An 18482-nucleotide genomic window follows, 5' to 3' on the forward strand; every position below is an offset into this window, starting at 1 on the left:
ATTAGGGTTGGTGTCACCCAGTGCGGTAACTCGTGGTGTCACCCCCATGGACCTCCTTCCAGCACAAAAATTAAAAAATTGTACAGACAGTCATTTTGGTGTCACCCCTCTGAGATGGTGTCACCCGGTGCGGTCCGCATCCCCCGCAACCCCCTAGCGACGCCACTGTTCAAAAGATTCGACTTTTTGCTCATCAAGGTAGGCCATAATGCCACTGTGGACGCAGTTATTTAACTCTTCAACTAATATGGTTTTGTCTTAGGATATCATAGTCTTTACCACCGTTCTTGGCTACGCATCGTCTATCTAATAATAGCTTTTTTTCTTGCAAATTTGACGTGGGCTTGTCCAGTTTCTTTTTTATAGTTCCTAATCCTTTGACAATATCCTCAGGTGCCACCTAATAACCCTTAATGATAATTCACTAACCAGATATTAATCACATCTTTTCTTTGCAGATAGTGAAGTATACATGCTATGTCAATAAGTAAACTTTGTAATGACAAATCCCAATACCCTCTTGTCACTGTCAAATTTGTATCAATGTTTTCCAAGATTTTTAAAAGCGGATATTAACACAATATTGTTGGGACATAAATTCAGAATCCATTTTACAAGTGTCGGGGAGTGTTTTACAGTTGTCAGGTCTAAATAGTTTAACCTAATTTCTCTTTCGATCTGCAACTATATTTCCCGATCTTCGTTGAGCAATTGCATTGGAATATCGTCTTTTTATCTTTTCTGTTTCTGCAATCGCAATTGTTACTCTTTTTCCTCTCTCTGCAACTGTAGTTCTCTTTTTTCTTTTTCTGACTTCTCAAACGTATAAAATAATATCCCATTTTAGACAATTCCGAAACAAATAAATTTAAATATCCAAATGAACGTTTTCGCAAATATTTTAGAGACGTTAGTATCCCGTACAACTGTCCGCAATTTCTATTACGACTCTATGGTTTTAAAATAAATGGAAATTAGTGAGAAACAGCAATTTTACGTTAAAATTTATTTTTATAAATTTAAGTGTTCATTGAAAATCATATTATAATTTAATGTATCAACGTTTACCTTAACAATCGTATTTTAAATAGAGATTATCTAATATAATTAATAAGTTTTTACTGTATTGACAATTTTTTGTAATTAAGAAAGATTTCGCAAATTTAACTTTGATTTCTCAAGAGCACATGGCCCAAAACTTTGCACGCTGTGTAACACCAACGATACCAACTTCCTGACAGCTTTTACACGCCTTGTTTGATGTGAATTTTAAGAACACTTCGTCGTGAATAAGTTGAAAATGGTGTAAAATGCAAATATAGGCGTTTGACTAAAATTGGAGACAAATACGTTGACCTGTTAGTCCCAGTCATATAGCATTTCTTTTCTCTCATTTTGTTGGTAATACGAGAGTTTAATGTGGGCATTATTGGTATTGATTTAATGCTAATTGTGCAATCTTTAGGGAATTATGGTGTTGATGTCTTTGTGTAATTTGGCGACAGTCAACGGTAAGTAGTGAGGCATTAAAGCTGATCTCGAAGTAAAATATGTGACCCATTGTATGTAGCCCTTTTCACAGTCCTTCCCCTCAATAAATGCCTGGTGATCGATAACAAGAACTTCACCGTGAGATCATCTTGAACGTACTCTAGATTAACATATAATTTATCATGATTAGGACACAGTGTACAGTTGAGAACTGAGAAAGACATGCTGAGACTACCTAGGAAAAACACTTGCGATCAAAGTCCGTTTGCATGTTGCCATCTTCTCGCAGATTGGGCCTGATATGGCCGCATGCATGTTGTAAGACACGACTAATGGATATATAGTCGTGTCTTACAACATGCAGGCAATATTATCGTTTATAATATTTGCAAAATTAAGTAAAATTAGACCTGCAATGCTATACAAGAACGTTCAGATCGTGCAGCTATTGTCTTGTTTATATTTGTATACACGATTGTAAATATACAACGTAGACCTTGCATGCACTGGCCGTAACGCCAGGTCTGGGTCTTCGCTGCTTGGAGCTGCTCTTTAATTATATATGAGCATATGTGGCAATGACCTTTGACATTGCTTTACATAAATATGTTTACACGTGTTGACATTATAAATGGCTTGACGCAATTATAGCTATCTTATCAGTATTTTGCATAAAAGTCAGTTTTGACAGGTGCGTTGTAGTTTACATGTTTATAACATTAATAATTTGGAAAATCGCTCTTTTTGCTTCAATAAATAAAATATCAGAATAAAAAATAAAACAATTCATATAATTTGTTTTTAGATTTAGAAACCTCGAAACTGGAATATTGTTTAGCTATGGTGGACCCTAAAATAAACACGGAAAGGATAAATACCGCACATTGAGCTGTAAACGATTATTAAAACTTCTAACGTGTCTGAGACACTCGGAAGCCTTGGCTGATTGGTCTAATTTTAAGTTATCAAACATGCTATGGTCTTTTGATAACGCCAATATAAATCTACATCTAAGTCAACAACATACTTCGGAGATTGTTTTGGTTCCAGAATAAACGTGTTTCAGCCACATCAAACCACAATTATATAGCTGATTTTACATGTTATACATAGTTCTCTTTAATATTTTGCAATTACCTACATGTGCTTTTATTAATAATTTCTTTTTTATATTGGAAATGTGGCTTTTATTGAATTAATTGTGCATGCCATTTTAACATTTTAACTGTATTCGATTCAGTTCAGTTGATACTTGGGGGGCCTCGAGTGGCCAAGTGGTCCAAGGCGCTCTCTGTTACGGATCACTGCCATCTCACCTCTGTCTGCGCCGGTTCGAGTCTCGGATTCAGCCAATGTGGGTATGTGAGAAAGCTTGCCAGTAGCTTCTCGTGGGTCGGTGGTTCTTTTCGGGTTCTTCCTCCACCATTAATACTGGCGGCTATGTATAAGCTATCGTGTGCTGAAAAATGGCGTTAAACCCAACAACAACATCAACAACAACAGTTAATACTTATTAAAGGATCAGTTATTACCAATATGCTTTGGGTAATGTTGTATGTTTTGGTATATTCGCTCATAATCCGTATTTGGTGTATTTGTACATGCAGGCTATACTAAATATCAACCTTGGTCTATTCGTACATGAAAGATGCAATACAGTAACTATGAAATCCGCAGAAGAGCCAAACACCAACTGGACCTTATAAATTGGAAACATTTCTACTCATTTTGAATTGAAATTACTCACGCGACCTTTTAACTTATTAGGAAATTTTTACTTTACTACATTCATTCTTCAGAAATGAAACACAGCTGTCACGACAATGATTTTTTAAACATAAAATAACGAAACAAGGAAATTATTTTCCAAAGTACAATAGATAGCTGTTATTATAATAAGTTATTGATCATTCAATTAAAATGAACAACGGTATCTAAAATAATGTCCATGTACATATCTATGAAAGCTACTGGAAATAATGAGTGGTCATTTTAAGGTATCAGCGATCCAAGTCTGCAGCGACTTCGTGCTTAAACAACAGGTAATAATGTGTCCATATTGTCATTCAAGGGTCGTGGAGTCGATGCCCGCCCAGTATAGTCTAGCTCGACGCCTTCGACTGTGATCTTGGAAAAGCACATAGTTCCGTTTTTATATGCATGATATCGTCCCTAACGTGTTCAAACTGCCGTTAAAATCAATGGAAAGTATATATGTTCCGCTATATATCTATCAGTCTATTTATTTCCAGCGATAAATCGAGTATAAAATGAGTGGAATGGATATCTGGCGAGTATACAGGTGGATCGGACATCAGAGGATATGCTCGCCCGATATCCATTCCATTCATTTTATACTCGATTTTGAGGATAAGAAATTATTATCCCCTGTTTTACCAAAGATAAATTATTTTTGAAAATAGTATTATATTTGCAACACTTATTTGAAATTATTAGAAAATTTAAATTTTCAATTAATTTTTGGTCTCATATGCATATTTTAGTCTAGTTATTTTGTGATTGTACAGACGAGGATCTGTACCGACTGCAGTACTACATAATTCTCTGATATGCTGTTCCATCAAGAAGATGTTATCAAACTAGGTGGCGATCTGTGCTGACCAAAACAATACATATTTTTTCAATGTGTTGTTCCATCAACAAGACGCAATGTGACTAGCAGGTGATCTGTACAGACAGAAAACAAAACTATGCAATTCTACAAATGCTCTTTGATAACCACGATGTTATATGATTAGACATGGACCTTTCTTGATATGATGTACTCAAATTGTGTTATACAAGAACAAACACCCATACCCCCACCAAAATGAAAACGAACACAAGTATTATACTGATTGAAGGGTCACGAATAAGCTATATGTAACATTGTAATACAACCAGGAGCTTTGATATCCGTCTGATAGTAATTAAGAAATGTATTTGACATTTTAAAGAACTGTAAAAAGATATTAAAGTCAAGTTTTATTTGGCTTTGACGGAAACCATGCCCATCTTCAGATCATTGCATGATTTGTCCTTTCATCAGAGGTAGGAATGAGACAAACGGCATGTTCTCTAATGCTACTGCTGTAGTTAATCATATATATATCACACACACACACACACACACAAACACACACACACACACACACACACACACATATATATATATATATATATATATATATATATATATATATATATATATATATATAATGGTTCATTTTGTTTACCGATCAGAAAGCAAAATTTGTTTAGCAAATGCATTTCATAATTGTAGACTTTAGGACGCAAAAGTTTCTTACTAAAACGGATAAGTAACATAATTCTTTCGAGGATTAAATATAATGTAACGATTCTTTAGACTTAAACTAGGTAACAGAAAAGAGCAAAACCCGTCATGTTTTGTAAAATCAACAAAATTTATTTCCCTAGAATATAATGTAAAATTAAAATAAATTAGTTTTGTGTATTAAATTCCAAATAGTCCTAAAAGTTCAATCACAAGTCAAAATGTATAGACTTCCGAAATTAACTATAATGGTGCTTCTGATGAATTTCAGTATCTAATTAGCTGATGTTCCAATCGTTTCGAATGTGATAATGCGCCGACATTCTTGATGTATTACATTGATATAATCCAACATGTCCTTGAATGCATTCACAATAACTAAAAAATAGTAGTTTAGTCCTAATTCAATTAGGTCTTTGTAATTGCAATAAATCATTTAAATAAATAATAAATCCCCTCAAATTAAAACTGAATAACACAATAAGACTGATTCCACTTTTAATATTAATTTATGAACAAGTAATTTCCGATGTAAACATCTTTAAATACATTTCCACTTGACCGATGTCTGAATTAAAATTTTCAGAAAATACTCTGTCATCTTAATGGAAAATTCATTTCTTGAACCTTCTAAGGTAAGAATCAGTGATGTATCTTGAACTCAGACCGACGTAAAAAAGTTTACAATTGCTAAATCTTTAAATACGTAAACTGCAATGTTAGACAGATATTAGCTATGTAGATATGTAATATGCTGTTTACAACATGAATGCCACTAAATCATATATATATATATATATATATATATATATATATATATATATATATATATATATATCATTTAATGAAACAAAACAGCCTTCGCACTCTGCGATGGGTAGGCGCTGTTTATACATCCAAGCCAGCTTAGACGGATTCCTGTTGTTTACCTGCCCATATCTACTTTCAAAGTCTTCAGTGGATTTATTCTGACTACATATTCATATTTGCTGGTACACTCTTCAATCGTTAATGCTGAGTAGATATCGAAATATGATTTCACACTTTTTAATGACTTCATCCTGTTTACCGATCCATATTTGCCGACATGCTATTCAATTGATTAAATGCTTTTTGCAGTCGAGTATTTATTATATGCCGACAAATACGGTGTCTTTATTATCATGTGTATCACTAGCGTATGTTTCAATAATTTATAATTCTTCCCGAGAATGTGATGAAAACGTTAACCCTATTTCAAACTTTATTCGTGTTAATGCAGAAAAAAATACAATTTTAGGTGATAGCTCTTCAGGAAACATAAAGGCATTATAGCTTTTGCAACACACAAAGGTTATGGTTATGAAACAAGAATCAATTCTAATAACATTATAACAAGATACATTCTGTTTCATTATTCTTTTGTCATTTTCCGTGTTTAGAAATGGGCTTTTAGCGCTTAACTCAAGGAAGGTATTGACCTATATGTACTATCTCTTTTCAACCCATTGAATCACACCGCAATACAATCTTGATTGCAAACATGTTCATTCATCCTTTTAAGTGTGGGTGATAAATTCAGATTAGAAAATAATACTGTGTTTGGTCAGTTTTGTTTCATTAGATTATTGTTTAATAAACTTTACATAACACACATGTAATGTTACTTCAAAACAAAGCGAATAACGGTTGAAATAATAATGTAATATACTGTTAAAATGCCTCTGTATGTGTTTACTTAAAAATACGTGCTTACGTGAGACAGAAATAGAAAGAGAATTTGTATGTGTATACTTTGCTTTTGGACAACTGATAATACTCTGTAGCCTTTCATATAATGGAGGGCGTCAAGAGCTTTTAGTTGTCCTCAGCCAACTGAGTTACACTCTTGGAATACGCACGAGGTAAGGAAGAAATAGAGTTAGGGCTTGATGAAATAATGTACAGATTTTACATGTTTGATTTCCTTTTTAGTCTGATAAAGACAATCCCATGTTCTATAATTGACCATGTTATTGTCATTTTTCCAAGATAACTACTTTAAATTGTTTCCTTTGTGTGCAAATAATGCATGTCACTTAATATGACATCTTTTTGCAATGATAACGTCTTCAAACTTTTTTTTCACAAATACACCAGTCTACAATTGCTGTGCGTCTGATATATATACATACTCCTTCAAAAATCTCCATACATAATTTTGTAATTGAATTTGTTATTGAGAATCCTTGTTGATCTTTGGCACGATAAGCCTAATGTGAATTAGAAATTATTTAAAGTACTCGGCATCATTTTCAGTGTTTAAATGTTTCTTTTCTGAAACTTATGTTCCCATAAGGCACTTGTACTTTAGATTTTACAATTCGATTATATGCAGCTAAAAGTGACACGATAACTAATAATAAACTTTAGATAATTCTGTATGTGTGCGTTCGCTTGTGTGAAACATATACATATCAAAAACGAAGTTATTAACCAAACAGCTTGAAATGCAACCTTCTGAAAGAAGATTCACAATTAGAGTACTTATTGCAAAACCCTCTGTTAGATGTTAGTACTAATTTTTACCGTTTTGAAAGTCCTTGACAGATCATCAAAATTGAAACAAATTATTCCCAAAAACCTAGCAACGTACTGCAATATCGCATCGATCTTATATCAAAATTTCCTTCACAAACATCATAACAAGATGTCATAAATTGTGATGATATTGACATGAACACTCACTGTCAAGTAATGACACGATGACTAAGTTGTGTGTAGTGTCATGTCTCACTGTCATGTAGTGACGGGAAGAACAACAGTTTGGACTACAAAACTGTACAAGGTTTGCTAGCATGGGTAGAAAATGTTTGCAGAGCTTGTTGAGATATGATAACATTATTTGAGGATTTGGAATTACATTGTGGTTTCACTGGCACAAACTGTCAATGATATTAGCTGCAGCAAAAACATATATAGCATCAAATATTTTAATTTGTGCATACCAGTTTAGCTGAAGATTGCTTTTTGATGTGAACAATTTCTTGAAATGAATCATCTGTATTTCGCTGTTTCAGAAATTTTGAGTATTAAGGATGCTGGTTATAATCAAATACAACTGACAGAGCAGCTTGAGGTAATCAAGTTTCTCACAGACGACACTTCCTGTGATAGTTGAAGTTGAAACTATATGTCCCCGGTAGAGATTTATGTCACAACGAAACTAATGCACATTTCCGTTCATATATATTGCAAAGGTATTTATACACACAATCTCGTGATCATTTGAATGGAAGACTAATATACTGCAGATCTCGTAACTTTGCATATTTATTGTTATCTATTCATCCATATTTACTTTCCTTTGACTAATTGCGCATTACAAATACATTCCAATAACTGGCTGCATATAGCAAATCCATTTTAATACACTGCACATTGACAAGCATTCTAATACAATGGCTGCATATAGCAAATCCATTTTAATACACTGCACATATACATATATATGATGAGCGTTTTCAGTTGCATTTAGTGAGTTAAAGAGTACAAACCCTTTGTAAGGTCATTAGTCAGTTGGTATACTGTCGAATTGTTTGGCACAAACCCTGATTGGAGTTATATATAAGCTTGATTTTATTTAAACAAATTGATGAAATGCTTAAATACAGTTTTAAGAAAGAGAGAGATTAACAGGACAGTCCATGTATGTTTGAGATGATCAGACATAAAATAAAAGTATATATTCGACAATTTCTAGTAGAAATAAACATACACTGCTGATCAAGTAAAGACTTTACTGAAAAAAAGAAACCTGATTAAACATTTAACATACGTTGCTACCAATCAGACCCTGGTGGTTATATTATATTTAATAACAGATCATAACTTAATAGTGTGCAGAGTTACAAGTCGTATTTCTCTCTCTCTCTGTTATTACATATAAAATGTTTCTTATTTGTTAAACAGGACATTACGAAAGGTATGAGATTTCCTTCCAGAATATTGCTATAGTCCGTCAGATGATTATCACATGCAAGTAACCATCCATTGTGCTTTACGTTAGAATACTTTAATTCTGAATAATGAATCAAGCTGGCTTATTCACTACATTTACTACTATATCGTATACTGTATATCTCTTAGGAAATCAGTCGTTTTCATGCACTCATCGATCAAAATCTTTAACTTAGCCCACATCTCTTGACTGGTACAATCATACTGCATTTGAAAGTATGTACGAAAACAGGAATTCATTCAAAAAGCACGTTGACAGTTGTAAGTTGGGTTTGAACAACGTGATTGCATGTGGAGGATATCGGAAAATCATATCCACTTCTGTATATGGACTGGGAACAAGACATGTTATATATCTTTTGTTGTTTGTTTGGGTTTTTTTTTGCTTCATAATGTTGAAATTGTTCAAAATCAGGTGCAGCTATTGTGTCCAATATCTGGTACACACTTTATCAGTCAGGAAACGCATTATGCAACCCTTATAATGTGATGTTGGCTTGCATGCAAATAATGTTCACTACAACACTTTAATAGGATACAGAAATGAAAAAACTATAGATGAATTCTAGAATGCTCAAAATATACAAAGTCAGAAAACATTAAAATAATAAACTTGCGGCAATATGCTACAACCCACGCTTTTACTGTTGTCAAAAATCCAGCCAGCAAAGTCAAAGATGTTGATAGTTAATGACATAAATATCAGGATATGTAGCAGATTTACCTGTCAGCTCGCAAGCATAATTCTTTAAACATTTACAAGATGTATCATGACAACTTCTTGTTTCTGTCGCTCAATGAGGTTGGTCAACAAACATACAAGAGACCGAGCAGGTTGGTCTGAAAGAGAAATACCTACCCGAAAAAACTGTGTATGATACTAATAGTCACAGTTAGAGCTGGTCTACACCAAGCGATCTACACTAAGCTGCAGAATGTATTTTATCTGGTAGATAAGGGGAATTTCTATTTTACATGTAGTGTAGCGATTAGCTAGTTCTGCTTCGAGTGGGGCATGTTGTAGATCTTAAAAAGGTCTGTATAGAATGCAATGTGAAGAGTCTTTTTTCTGCTTCTGATATGCTAAAAGCAACTTTAAAATAGCCCTGTGGATTTTCATCTTTGTAGGCACCTACGAAAAGTCTTGGCCCCTCTTGATGGGAGGCGTAGCTACATGCTCAACACAGGAGACAGGCAGATATGCGAGGTTATACCATGCGAACTGTTTACTCGCCGAAATAGATGAGTGGCAGTCGAGGCCAAAGGCCCAAGAACTTAGTCATGCGAGTCTTGTGGAGTCATAGTAAGTAATCCATTATTAGCCAGTCAGTTGATCCCATTGCATGGGTAGACTCTCCAAACCAAAGAAACTGCTGGGCATCAGGTGGTCATGTCAGACAGATTGTAGGTGTCGCGGCTATTCAAAGACCATCATATCCCGACTACATTCCGCCCACCGGATGTTCTCCAACTCTGCCATGGAGGTTTGCTTACATCTGTTTAGCTCTCTGGTAACACTAACAGAGGCCGAAGCCTCGCTAACGACTTAGGTTGCCAACTTTTCGTTGATGTCTATGTACTTGATGTTAGCTGTAATAATCACAGGTGCTTTTTCCGAGTTCTAAGACACTGAAGGCTGAATTGCGTGAACTGGAGTCCACATTCCAAGCCCAGCCACCCAAAAACCAAGCTTACATTGGCTCTTCTAATGTAGCTTGCTGAATGATGTCCCAGACATAGGCCTTAAAATGTGCATAACCACAATAAAGATGAATCGAATCCAGTTGTGGACAAAGCGCTCAAACATTAACCATCTTAAACATTTGGTGACGCTATTATAGATGTCCCCGCCAGCAATGTACCTCAAAATAATTGCAAAGTTGAAAAGGTTGCATAGATCGGATACATCATTAATGGTTGCACATGTCAGGTAGACTCGCCTTTTTCTTTTCGTAATATGTTTGATGCGGACCCATGCAAGACCATCGACTCAAAGGGCGTTTTCATTGTGTTCTACCACTACGCAACGAAGTTCATGTCACCCCAGTTCTGGTTGGACAGATTTGCAAGATTGGACTTTTGAAATGGGTAATGGCCTTACACTACTGCCATCGCCAATAACCATTTCATAACAAGATACAGCAATACCAGCAAAGAAGTCCAGGTTTTGTATCACGCAAATCAAAGCTACCCATTTGCTCTTGTGATGTCCTGTCATTACTTGGTCAGTCTTGTCAGATACCGTCCACTAATCATTTTCCTCGTCTTTGTATATAAATTGTATGTGAATGACAATTTTCATTTATTGCCATGGCGTTGATGAGTACAGCAAAACTACTGGCTCCATGTAGTTTGGCTCATTTAATTGTTCAATATCAGGTGATTGGTTCACGCCTGGTACCTTGGCATAAACTTAAGGTCACGAAGAACTTGTTGGCTGTGATTTTCAATATGAATCAGGCTAAAGACGATCGAAACCAAGGTGGCAAAACCATTGAAGTTCTAGAGATTTAGGAACATTGTGCGGCTCTACATTGTCTAAATCAAATGTGGCATGACGAGGAAAATGATTCAGTAACTCTCAATTTGGATAATTCACTTTTGCAGGTCCTGCTATTCACCATCACTCCGCATTAAACTTATGAATAATATCTCCAAAATACAGTAATGAAGGTTCCGAAGTAATGCTTTTAAAATGATTGTAATACCATAAAGTTGTAGTCTGCTTTGATGTAAGCATACTTACACCCCATTTTACACAGCTACAGTAATCTTGATAATATTATGGAGTAAATGGTAATTACACACCAAAGTACTGGTATAGCTGCCAATCAAAATTCCTTCATAACCCAGGCCAGTTTCAGGATTTTACTGACTAAATGGCCTTGATTGCTGCTGGAAAACAAAAGACAAATCCATAAAGTATTATAAACAAAGGTGATTCTGAAACAACCAGCTTTCCACAACGTTGAAAATTAAGATTTTGTTCAGGCAAAATCAAAATTAAATAGATAGATGATTTTAGTGAATCTATATTAAGAATTTTAACATTTATTATTACCATTTTGTCATGAACATATAACAGTTTTGTGAATAGATGCTGGTTGTACTGAGGGTGACAACTGCAGGCTCAACAGGTACAACTTTGTAAATTAGTGTTTAAGCCATCCAAGTGATGATTCTTTCCAGGTGACATGACCAACAGTTTTTTGTTTCTGTTTGTGTTTAATGACCCTATTCATTTTCATCTTCAATGGGCTGTGATTTTTGTATATCCTGTTAGTCACTATTTTTTTCTCCATCTAATTATGTTGAATCATTAACTTAAATATATATCCACATTGTTTGAGTCTTATGTGATGTAGCTGAGGAATTTTGAATATGTCTGGAATCTGACAAAATGTATATCAGTTCAGAAATGCAGATTCCAATTGTATGCATCGCAGAGGTACGATGGGTCACTTGCCAGAGTGTACTGCTAAGATAACTGGCTTGATAATGCCTTCATTAATTAGTGTAGTTGGAAAATTACACTGGAACAAATACATTTCAGTCCAGTGTATAAAATGATTGCAAATAAGTAAGTGTTATGATTTGCTACTGGCATACATTCAGGTTTTAATGATGGTGTATTCAAATACATAGTTATTTGGTGGAAGAAAAAAGAACTTTCATTAACCAAATAATTTTTCACATGACAAAAAATGTATATTCCAGTAAAAAGCATCTGAAACTCAACTGCATATTACATGATATAAGCCATGTACATTTAACCTTCTAAATTTACATAAAGTTTGGTGTGTTAGGGAGGTCAATTTATAAAATTACCATTAATACACTAAACAATGTATGTTTGCAATGTCTTTTTTTTTTTCCAGCTGAAACTCCTCACACACAATATGGTGAAAAAAAGCAAAACAGACAAAGCATAATAAAGTAAAAAGGAGCATGGAATCAGAGTGAACTGAAGAGGAGGCATGAAAAGAGAAAAACTTGAGCAATTGAGAGTTAATATCAACCAAAACACAGAAGATGAAAGACAGGTTGATGGTTGAAAAAAAGATGGCCTTGGCCACTGCAAAGGAAAAACTGGTGGAACAGCTGGTAGCAGCAACTGATGAATCCAATATTCCAAAATACTCAGTAAACATGGATAAGACCAAGGAACAAACAGTATTTACTGTGGATGCTGAGAACATATTAAAATTGCAGGAAAACAATGAAAAACTTACATTACATGATAACCGAATGAAGGATGAAATAAAGATTTTAAAGGAGAACTTAAGGAAAAGGATGAGTAAATTGTTGACTTGGAAATGGCCAAGGCAACACATAGAATTACCTCTTCATAAAGTGAACAGGTCAAAAACTATTTGAAACATGATGCTTCCTGGCATAAAGACCTTCATTAACAACTTGAAGGCACTTTGGGGTATTGTCAGTTGATAAAGAACACACATTAAAGTCTCAAGGTACTAACCAGACCATACTTTGATGCCCTTTTTCTAATGCAATCATATTATGACACATTACCAATTAGTTAAGACACATTTTCAAGTTGTGCTGACATATATTTCAGTCAGTTGAAATGCAATGGTAGCCCAGAAATACCAAAGTTGGGTAACAAGCTACACAAAACTGTATACTTTGGCAGCAAGACTTCAACCAGAACAACTATCAGGAACTTGCCCTACATTATAGGACTATCAGTAACTCCAAATACACTTGTCAGTGTAGATTACCATCAGAAAGGGAAAGATTTTAAACTTTTCAAAACAAAGTGCATATTTCATAAAGATAGTAATGAATATAAAAAAGATAAATGTTATGTGCATTATAAACTGCACTTTTGTTTCATTTTTGTTCTTGTTGTTGTTGTAGCTTTTATAAGTATCTGCCTTCATTATGGATGTGTGGTATATCTGAACACTTATGTACCAAAGATATAGAAAGCTGACTAACCTAAGGCTTTTTGACTGACACCCCATTATCACTTGGATTTTGTGGTTACAGTAAGTTTATTTTTTGTCATTAAACTGAATATTAAACGTTTTGTAAAAGTTCAATGTTGAATCAGTCTTAAACTGTAATGAAAAAATGAGATATGCTGGATTATTTGTTGTTGTTGTTTTATTTCTTTATTACAGCATAATACAACATCAGATGAAGAGCTAATTTCAGGATCAGGAGTCACAGTTTCAAGACTAAAATCATCAGCTGTATTATCCAAGGGAAAGAATATGTCTCAGCTTATAAAGCACTTGCCAGATGTTTTTTAATGATGAAACTCTTGCAACCAGCAACCATGATGGCAGTGGACCCAGTGACTATAAACATTTAGATAAGACCATGACGTGTCATTAAAGGTGAGATATATGATTGTGCATGTTTTCAACTATCATTACTATGAGTTATAATTTATTTGGTCTGGCCAAAACTGTGGAAAAGAAAATTTAACCACTTGCTTATTTCAACTAGTTTGTCATTTTCATGTCTCAACTTCAAGGTGCATATCAAACATTTGTTCCATTAATGCAAACAGCTGTATCATTCTGCATATCATGGAACATTTAGTTCTGCATCATTACAAAATAATTTGGTAAATCAGTTCACATTTTAAAACTTTTTTAATGAGAAATTCAGGTATTTTGAATCTGAAGGGAAAAATATATCCAGCTGAGAGCAGAACAGTTTTCCAAGTATAACTTTTATTTTAGTATGAGTACAGGAATGTGTTTTATATTTAAAATAATGATTTGAACATATCTTTTAAGCATTTTATGTATTTTTTACTTATTATTTCATTTATTTTACTTCTAATTTGCCTCATATAGCCATTATTATCCTGAGGTGTCATTAAACACAAATACAAGATGTAAGAGCTAACAATTACAAACTGTAAATTAAGGATTTTCTTTTCCTTCTTCAGCTTTTCAATACGAGAGATTTCCAGAAGCACCAGAGTCAGAAATATCTAAAAAAAATTAATGAAAAATATGTCAACACATGAAAGATGATGAAGAAAACAAATTGCAGACTGGGGGAAATTACCTATTACATGAAGCAGATGCAATAATTAAACTCAGCTTAACTGCTGCCAATTCTAGATGGAATGATGATGGAATAATGTTGCGGTTGTTGGGTTTAACGCCATTTTTCAGCACAAGATAGGCTATACATGGCGGCCAGTATTAATGATGGTGAAAGAACCCGGGAAAACCCCGGAAAGAACCACCGACCCACGAGAAGCTATTGGCAAGCTTTCTCACATACCCACATTGGCTGAATTCGAGACTCGAACCAATGCAGACAGAGGTGAGATGGCAGTGATCCGTAATGGAGAGCGCTTTAGACCACTCAGCCAGTAGGGGCCCCATGACAGAATAATTGAAGAATTATAAAGGATTATAAAGAAATATTCTCCTGTACCAGCAATTCTTAACCATCACATATGTCTGAATATTACATTTTACTGGATGTTACTATCTACTGGTATTTCCAATACATTTGCTGATTTGCTATAGGAAAATATTCATTGAATCCTATAGGGAAAATTCCTATTATATGCCTACAAATTTCCTAGGAATATTCCCACTTGTTTGCATATAATTATCTATTGGCACAGGAATCCTTTAGGTTTCTTATAATTAATTAAATATGATTCCTATAAGGCAGCTTAGAGAGGGTCCCAAACATAAAGTATGCGTAGAGTATAAAAAACATAGTTTATGCATCAGTGTTTCTCAATTTGCCACATAAAATATTAATGTCCGCTTAACATTTTTTTAAAACAGGGAATTTTAATGATCATCTCATTTCAAAATTTGTGGTTATATATAGAGAGGTTCATGTGACTTCATTCTGGAAAGTGTGATTTGACATCCTGTTCATGTGACATAAATCGAAGTCAGTGAAAAATGTAACAGGAGTTTTAAAAAACCATGGCAATCAAGTAAACATAACATTTATCACAATGAATAAAGGTATACCCTTTAAACATACTTCAAAGATAACACAATGTTCAATTTTAAGAATAAGATTTTGTATCAATTTGAAAACTATCTTTAGCCTCTGTTTGAATTTCAATTGTTCACCCAAACTAACTCAAGTGGTATTATCAGGAACAAGACAATGAACATCCACTCCATCTTCTTGGGGATGAGAAAGTCTATGATGAGGGATTTACGTCTAAAATAAGATAAATTATCAATTGGCATCCATTTCCTCTTTAAGTTTGATTCCATTTTGCCTGTCCATTGCTGTCTCAGGACTGGGTGCAGCGGCCATGGGAATCTATTTGGTCAAATGTGTTTGTAGGTTTTGCTTCATGTAAACCAGTATGCATGCTGCTTTGGTCTGTAATGAAAATAATTTGGAGACAAATTTTAATACAATATCTAAAAATGTACAGAACACACATTTTTTAGAACGTATTCCACAAAACTCAATGCCTCACACTGTTCAAACCATCAATGCCAGAAAAGAAAAGATACACAGGTCTAACCATACAGAAGAACATAACAAATTATATAACAGTGTCAGTTTCTTCTTCCCGATTAGTCAAATTTCCTACAGAGATCTATGTTCAAATCCTTCAGTTAATAACACCTACAACATCTAAAGACTAATTATGCTACAAATACAACTACTGCATGAAATCCACCACTTGATTTCACTGTGCTAATGAATTGACTAATAGTCTGACTGACTAGCTCAATGGGTTTTTTAAATACATGTATACATATCATGCTACCAAGTGAAGTGAGCATGAAGTCACCTAAAAAATGTAAACTTCACCAGCTTCTGTCAGGAAAGCAAATATGACTTCACACTTTGATTTTTTTAAACACGTGAGTGACAGTAGTTTTTTATTTTTTAGATGCTCCCTCACCATAGTGAGGTAGTCCTGACAGTTCTGTGTTGTAGCACAAAGTAAAATGTATTGCATGCAGTGTTGATAACAATTGTGCTAACAAATTCCTGCACATACCTGACAGACTACTAACCCTTTTCCTAAGCATCGTATAACAGCGCAATTTCCACAAGTTACCATTTGATAATAAAAACATACCTACTTCAGTTTCAAAATTGAAACATCAATTTGTAAACAGAGTTTACTAACTTGTTTTAAGAACAGAATTAGTGAAAAGCACTTTCTAATTTAGCCCCCCCCCCAATATTATACTGCCATGTTTGCATTCATTTCTTTATAAAATCAGTTTAAACCATAATGAACCTGTGATGGTGGACATTGCTGTATCTAGGAAATATAACTTCATTAGACTGTCTGTTTTTATAAATCACTGGGCAGATAGATTAATAAAAATATACAATTCATAGAAATAAAGGTCTAAATATTATGTGATATAATTAGCTGTAATTACGTAGCTATATAGGACAATTCTTCTATATGGATTTCAAAAAGTGCTGAAAGGTCATAGTAGTTTTCTGCTATCACTCTATTGTGTGAAATTATGGAAAAAAAGCAGTGAAGCAAATACTATTTAACCAATGCATGACATTACTACTAGTACACAAACAAATAAGAAAACCCTAAATCTGCATTCCTAAAAATGGATCATTGTAATTTAGTTATAGAAAGTGAGTGGCTATATTAAGAAAATCCCTCTATCTAAAAAAAGATGCATTCATGTTTCATGTATTAGGCCATATTTGTTCTTGGCTGTTTGATTTGGTTGGAAAGACATATCAAGTTTAATCATTCATACTTTTGATGCTTCAGCATGCTGCACATGAATAGTTACTGTAATGTTTAACTGGCAACAATGAAATTAAGATGAACAGTATGGTTGTTGTTGTTGTTGTTTTGGGGCTTAACGCCATTTTTCAGCACACGATAGGCTATACATGGCGGCCAGTATTAATGGTGGAGGAAGAACCCGGGAAAACCCCGGAAAGAACCACCGACCCACGAGAAGCTACTGGCAAGCTTTCCCACATACCCACATTGGCCGAATCCTGACTCGAACCGCCGCAGACAGAGGTGAGATGGCAGTGATCCGTAACGGAGAGCGCTTTAGACCACTCGGCCACTCGGGGCCCCGAACAGTATGGTATGAAGTAACATGTGCATTTGCTCTCATGTACATGTTACAAGGGTTGTTTCAAACCAATTTTAAAAATCTTTTCAATCGTCATTTTATAATGCTGTTTCTGAAAGTATATAAAAAACTCTTCATCTTGTCCTAATGGTACCTGAGAAAGCATTTTTACTAATATTCATGACAATTAGAATCTTATAGTCTAATTACTCCTCTTAGTTAACTAAACTAACAAAAGAATTGTAAGCATGCTGATGATGATGCTTTAACACAAGCTATGTTTTGTTATCTGGTTAACACCAGATCAATAATTTGATTTTAAATAAACCCATAAGTCATTCTGCCTGATACTTACAACAGAACTTTGCTCAGTTGCCTCAGAGACACTTGAGTCATCAAAGAAGTACCATTTGCCATCTTTACAGTTTTTTCCATAGGCCGTGTCTAAAATATAAATTAAGATAATTCTGTAATGTAATGTCATTGAACAGTACATAGGCGGTATCTAAAGTATAAACAAAGATAATTCCATAATGTAATGTCTTAGCACAATCCAAAGGCTGTATCTAAGATACAAACAAAGATAATTCTGTAATGTAATGTCTTAGAACAATCCATAGGCGGAATCTAAATTAGAAACAAAGATAATTCTTTAA

General features: G+C 34.3%; 1 protein-coding gene across 1 annotated transcript in view; it reads right to left on the minus strand.

The window, feature by feature from the left end:
- Positions 1-8061: 8061 nt before the first annotated feature.
- Positions 8062-18482, minus strand: part of LOC149802293 (ubiquitin carboxyl-terminal hydrolase 15-like) — a 188644-nt gene continuing 178223 nt past the window's right edge. The window contains exons 33-34 of the mRNA XM_089956913.1: positions 18182-18270; positions 8062-16120 (exon numbers count right to left, since the gene is read on the minus strand). Coding sequence (XP_089813039.1) covers positions 16058-16120; positions 18182-18270 — 152 coding nt within the window. The 3' untranslated portion in view covers positions 8062-16057. The remainder of the gene's footprint in view (positions 16121-18181; positions 18271-18482) is intronic.

Source organism: Sinohyriopsis cumingii, chromosome 4, assembly GCF_028554795.1.
Source record: "Sinohyriopsis cumingii isolate HCF-2022 chromosome 4, ASM2855479v2, whole genome shotgun sequence".
Taxonomy (NCBI): domain Eukaryota; kingdom Metazoa; phylum Mollusca; class Bivalvia; order Unionida; family Unionidae; genus Sinohyriopsis; species Sinohyriopsis cumingii.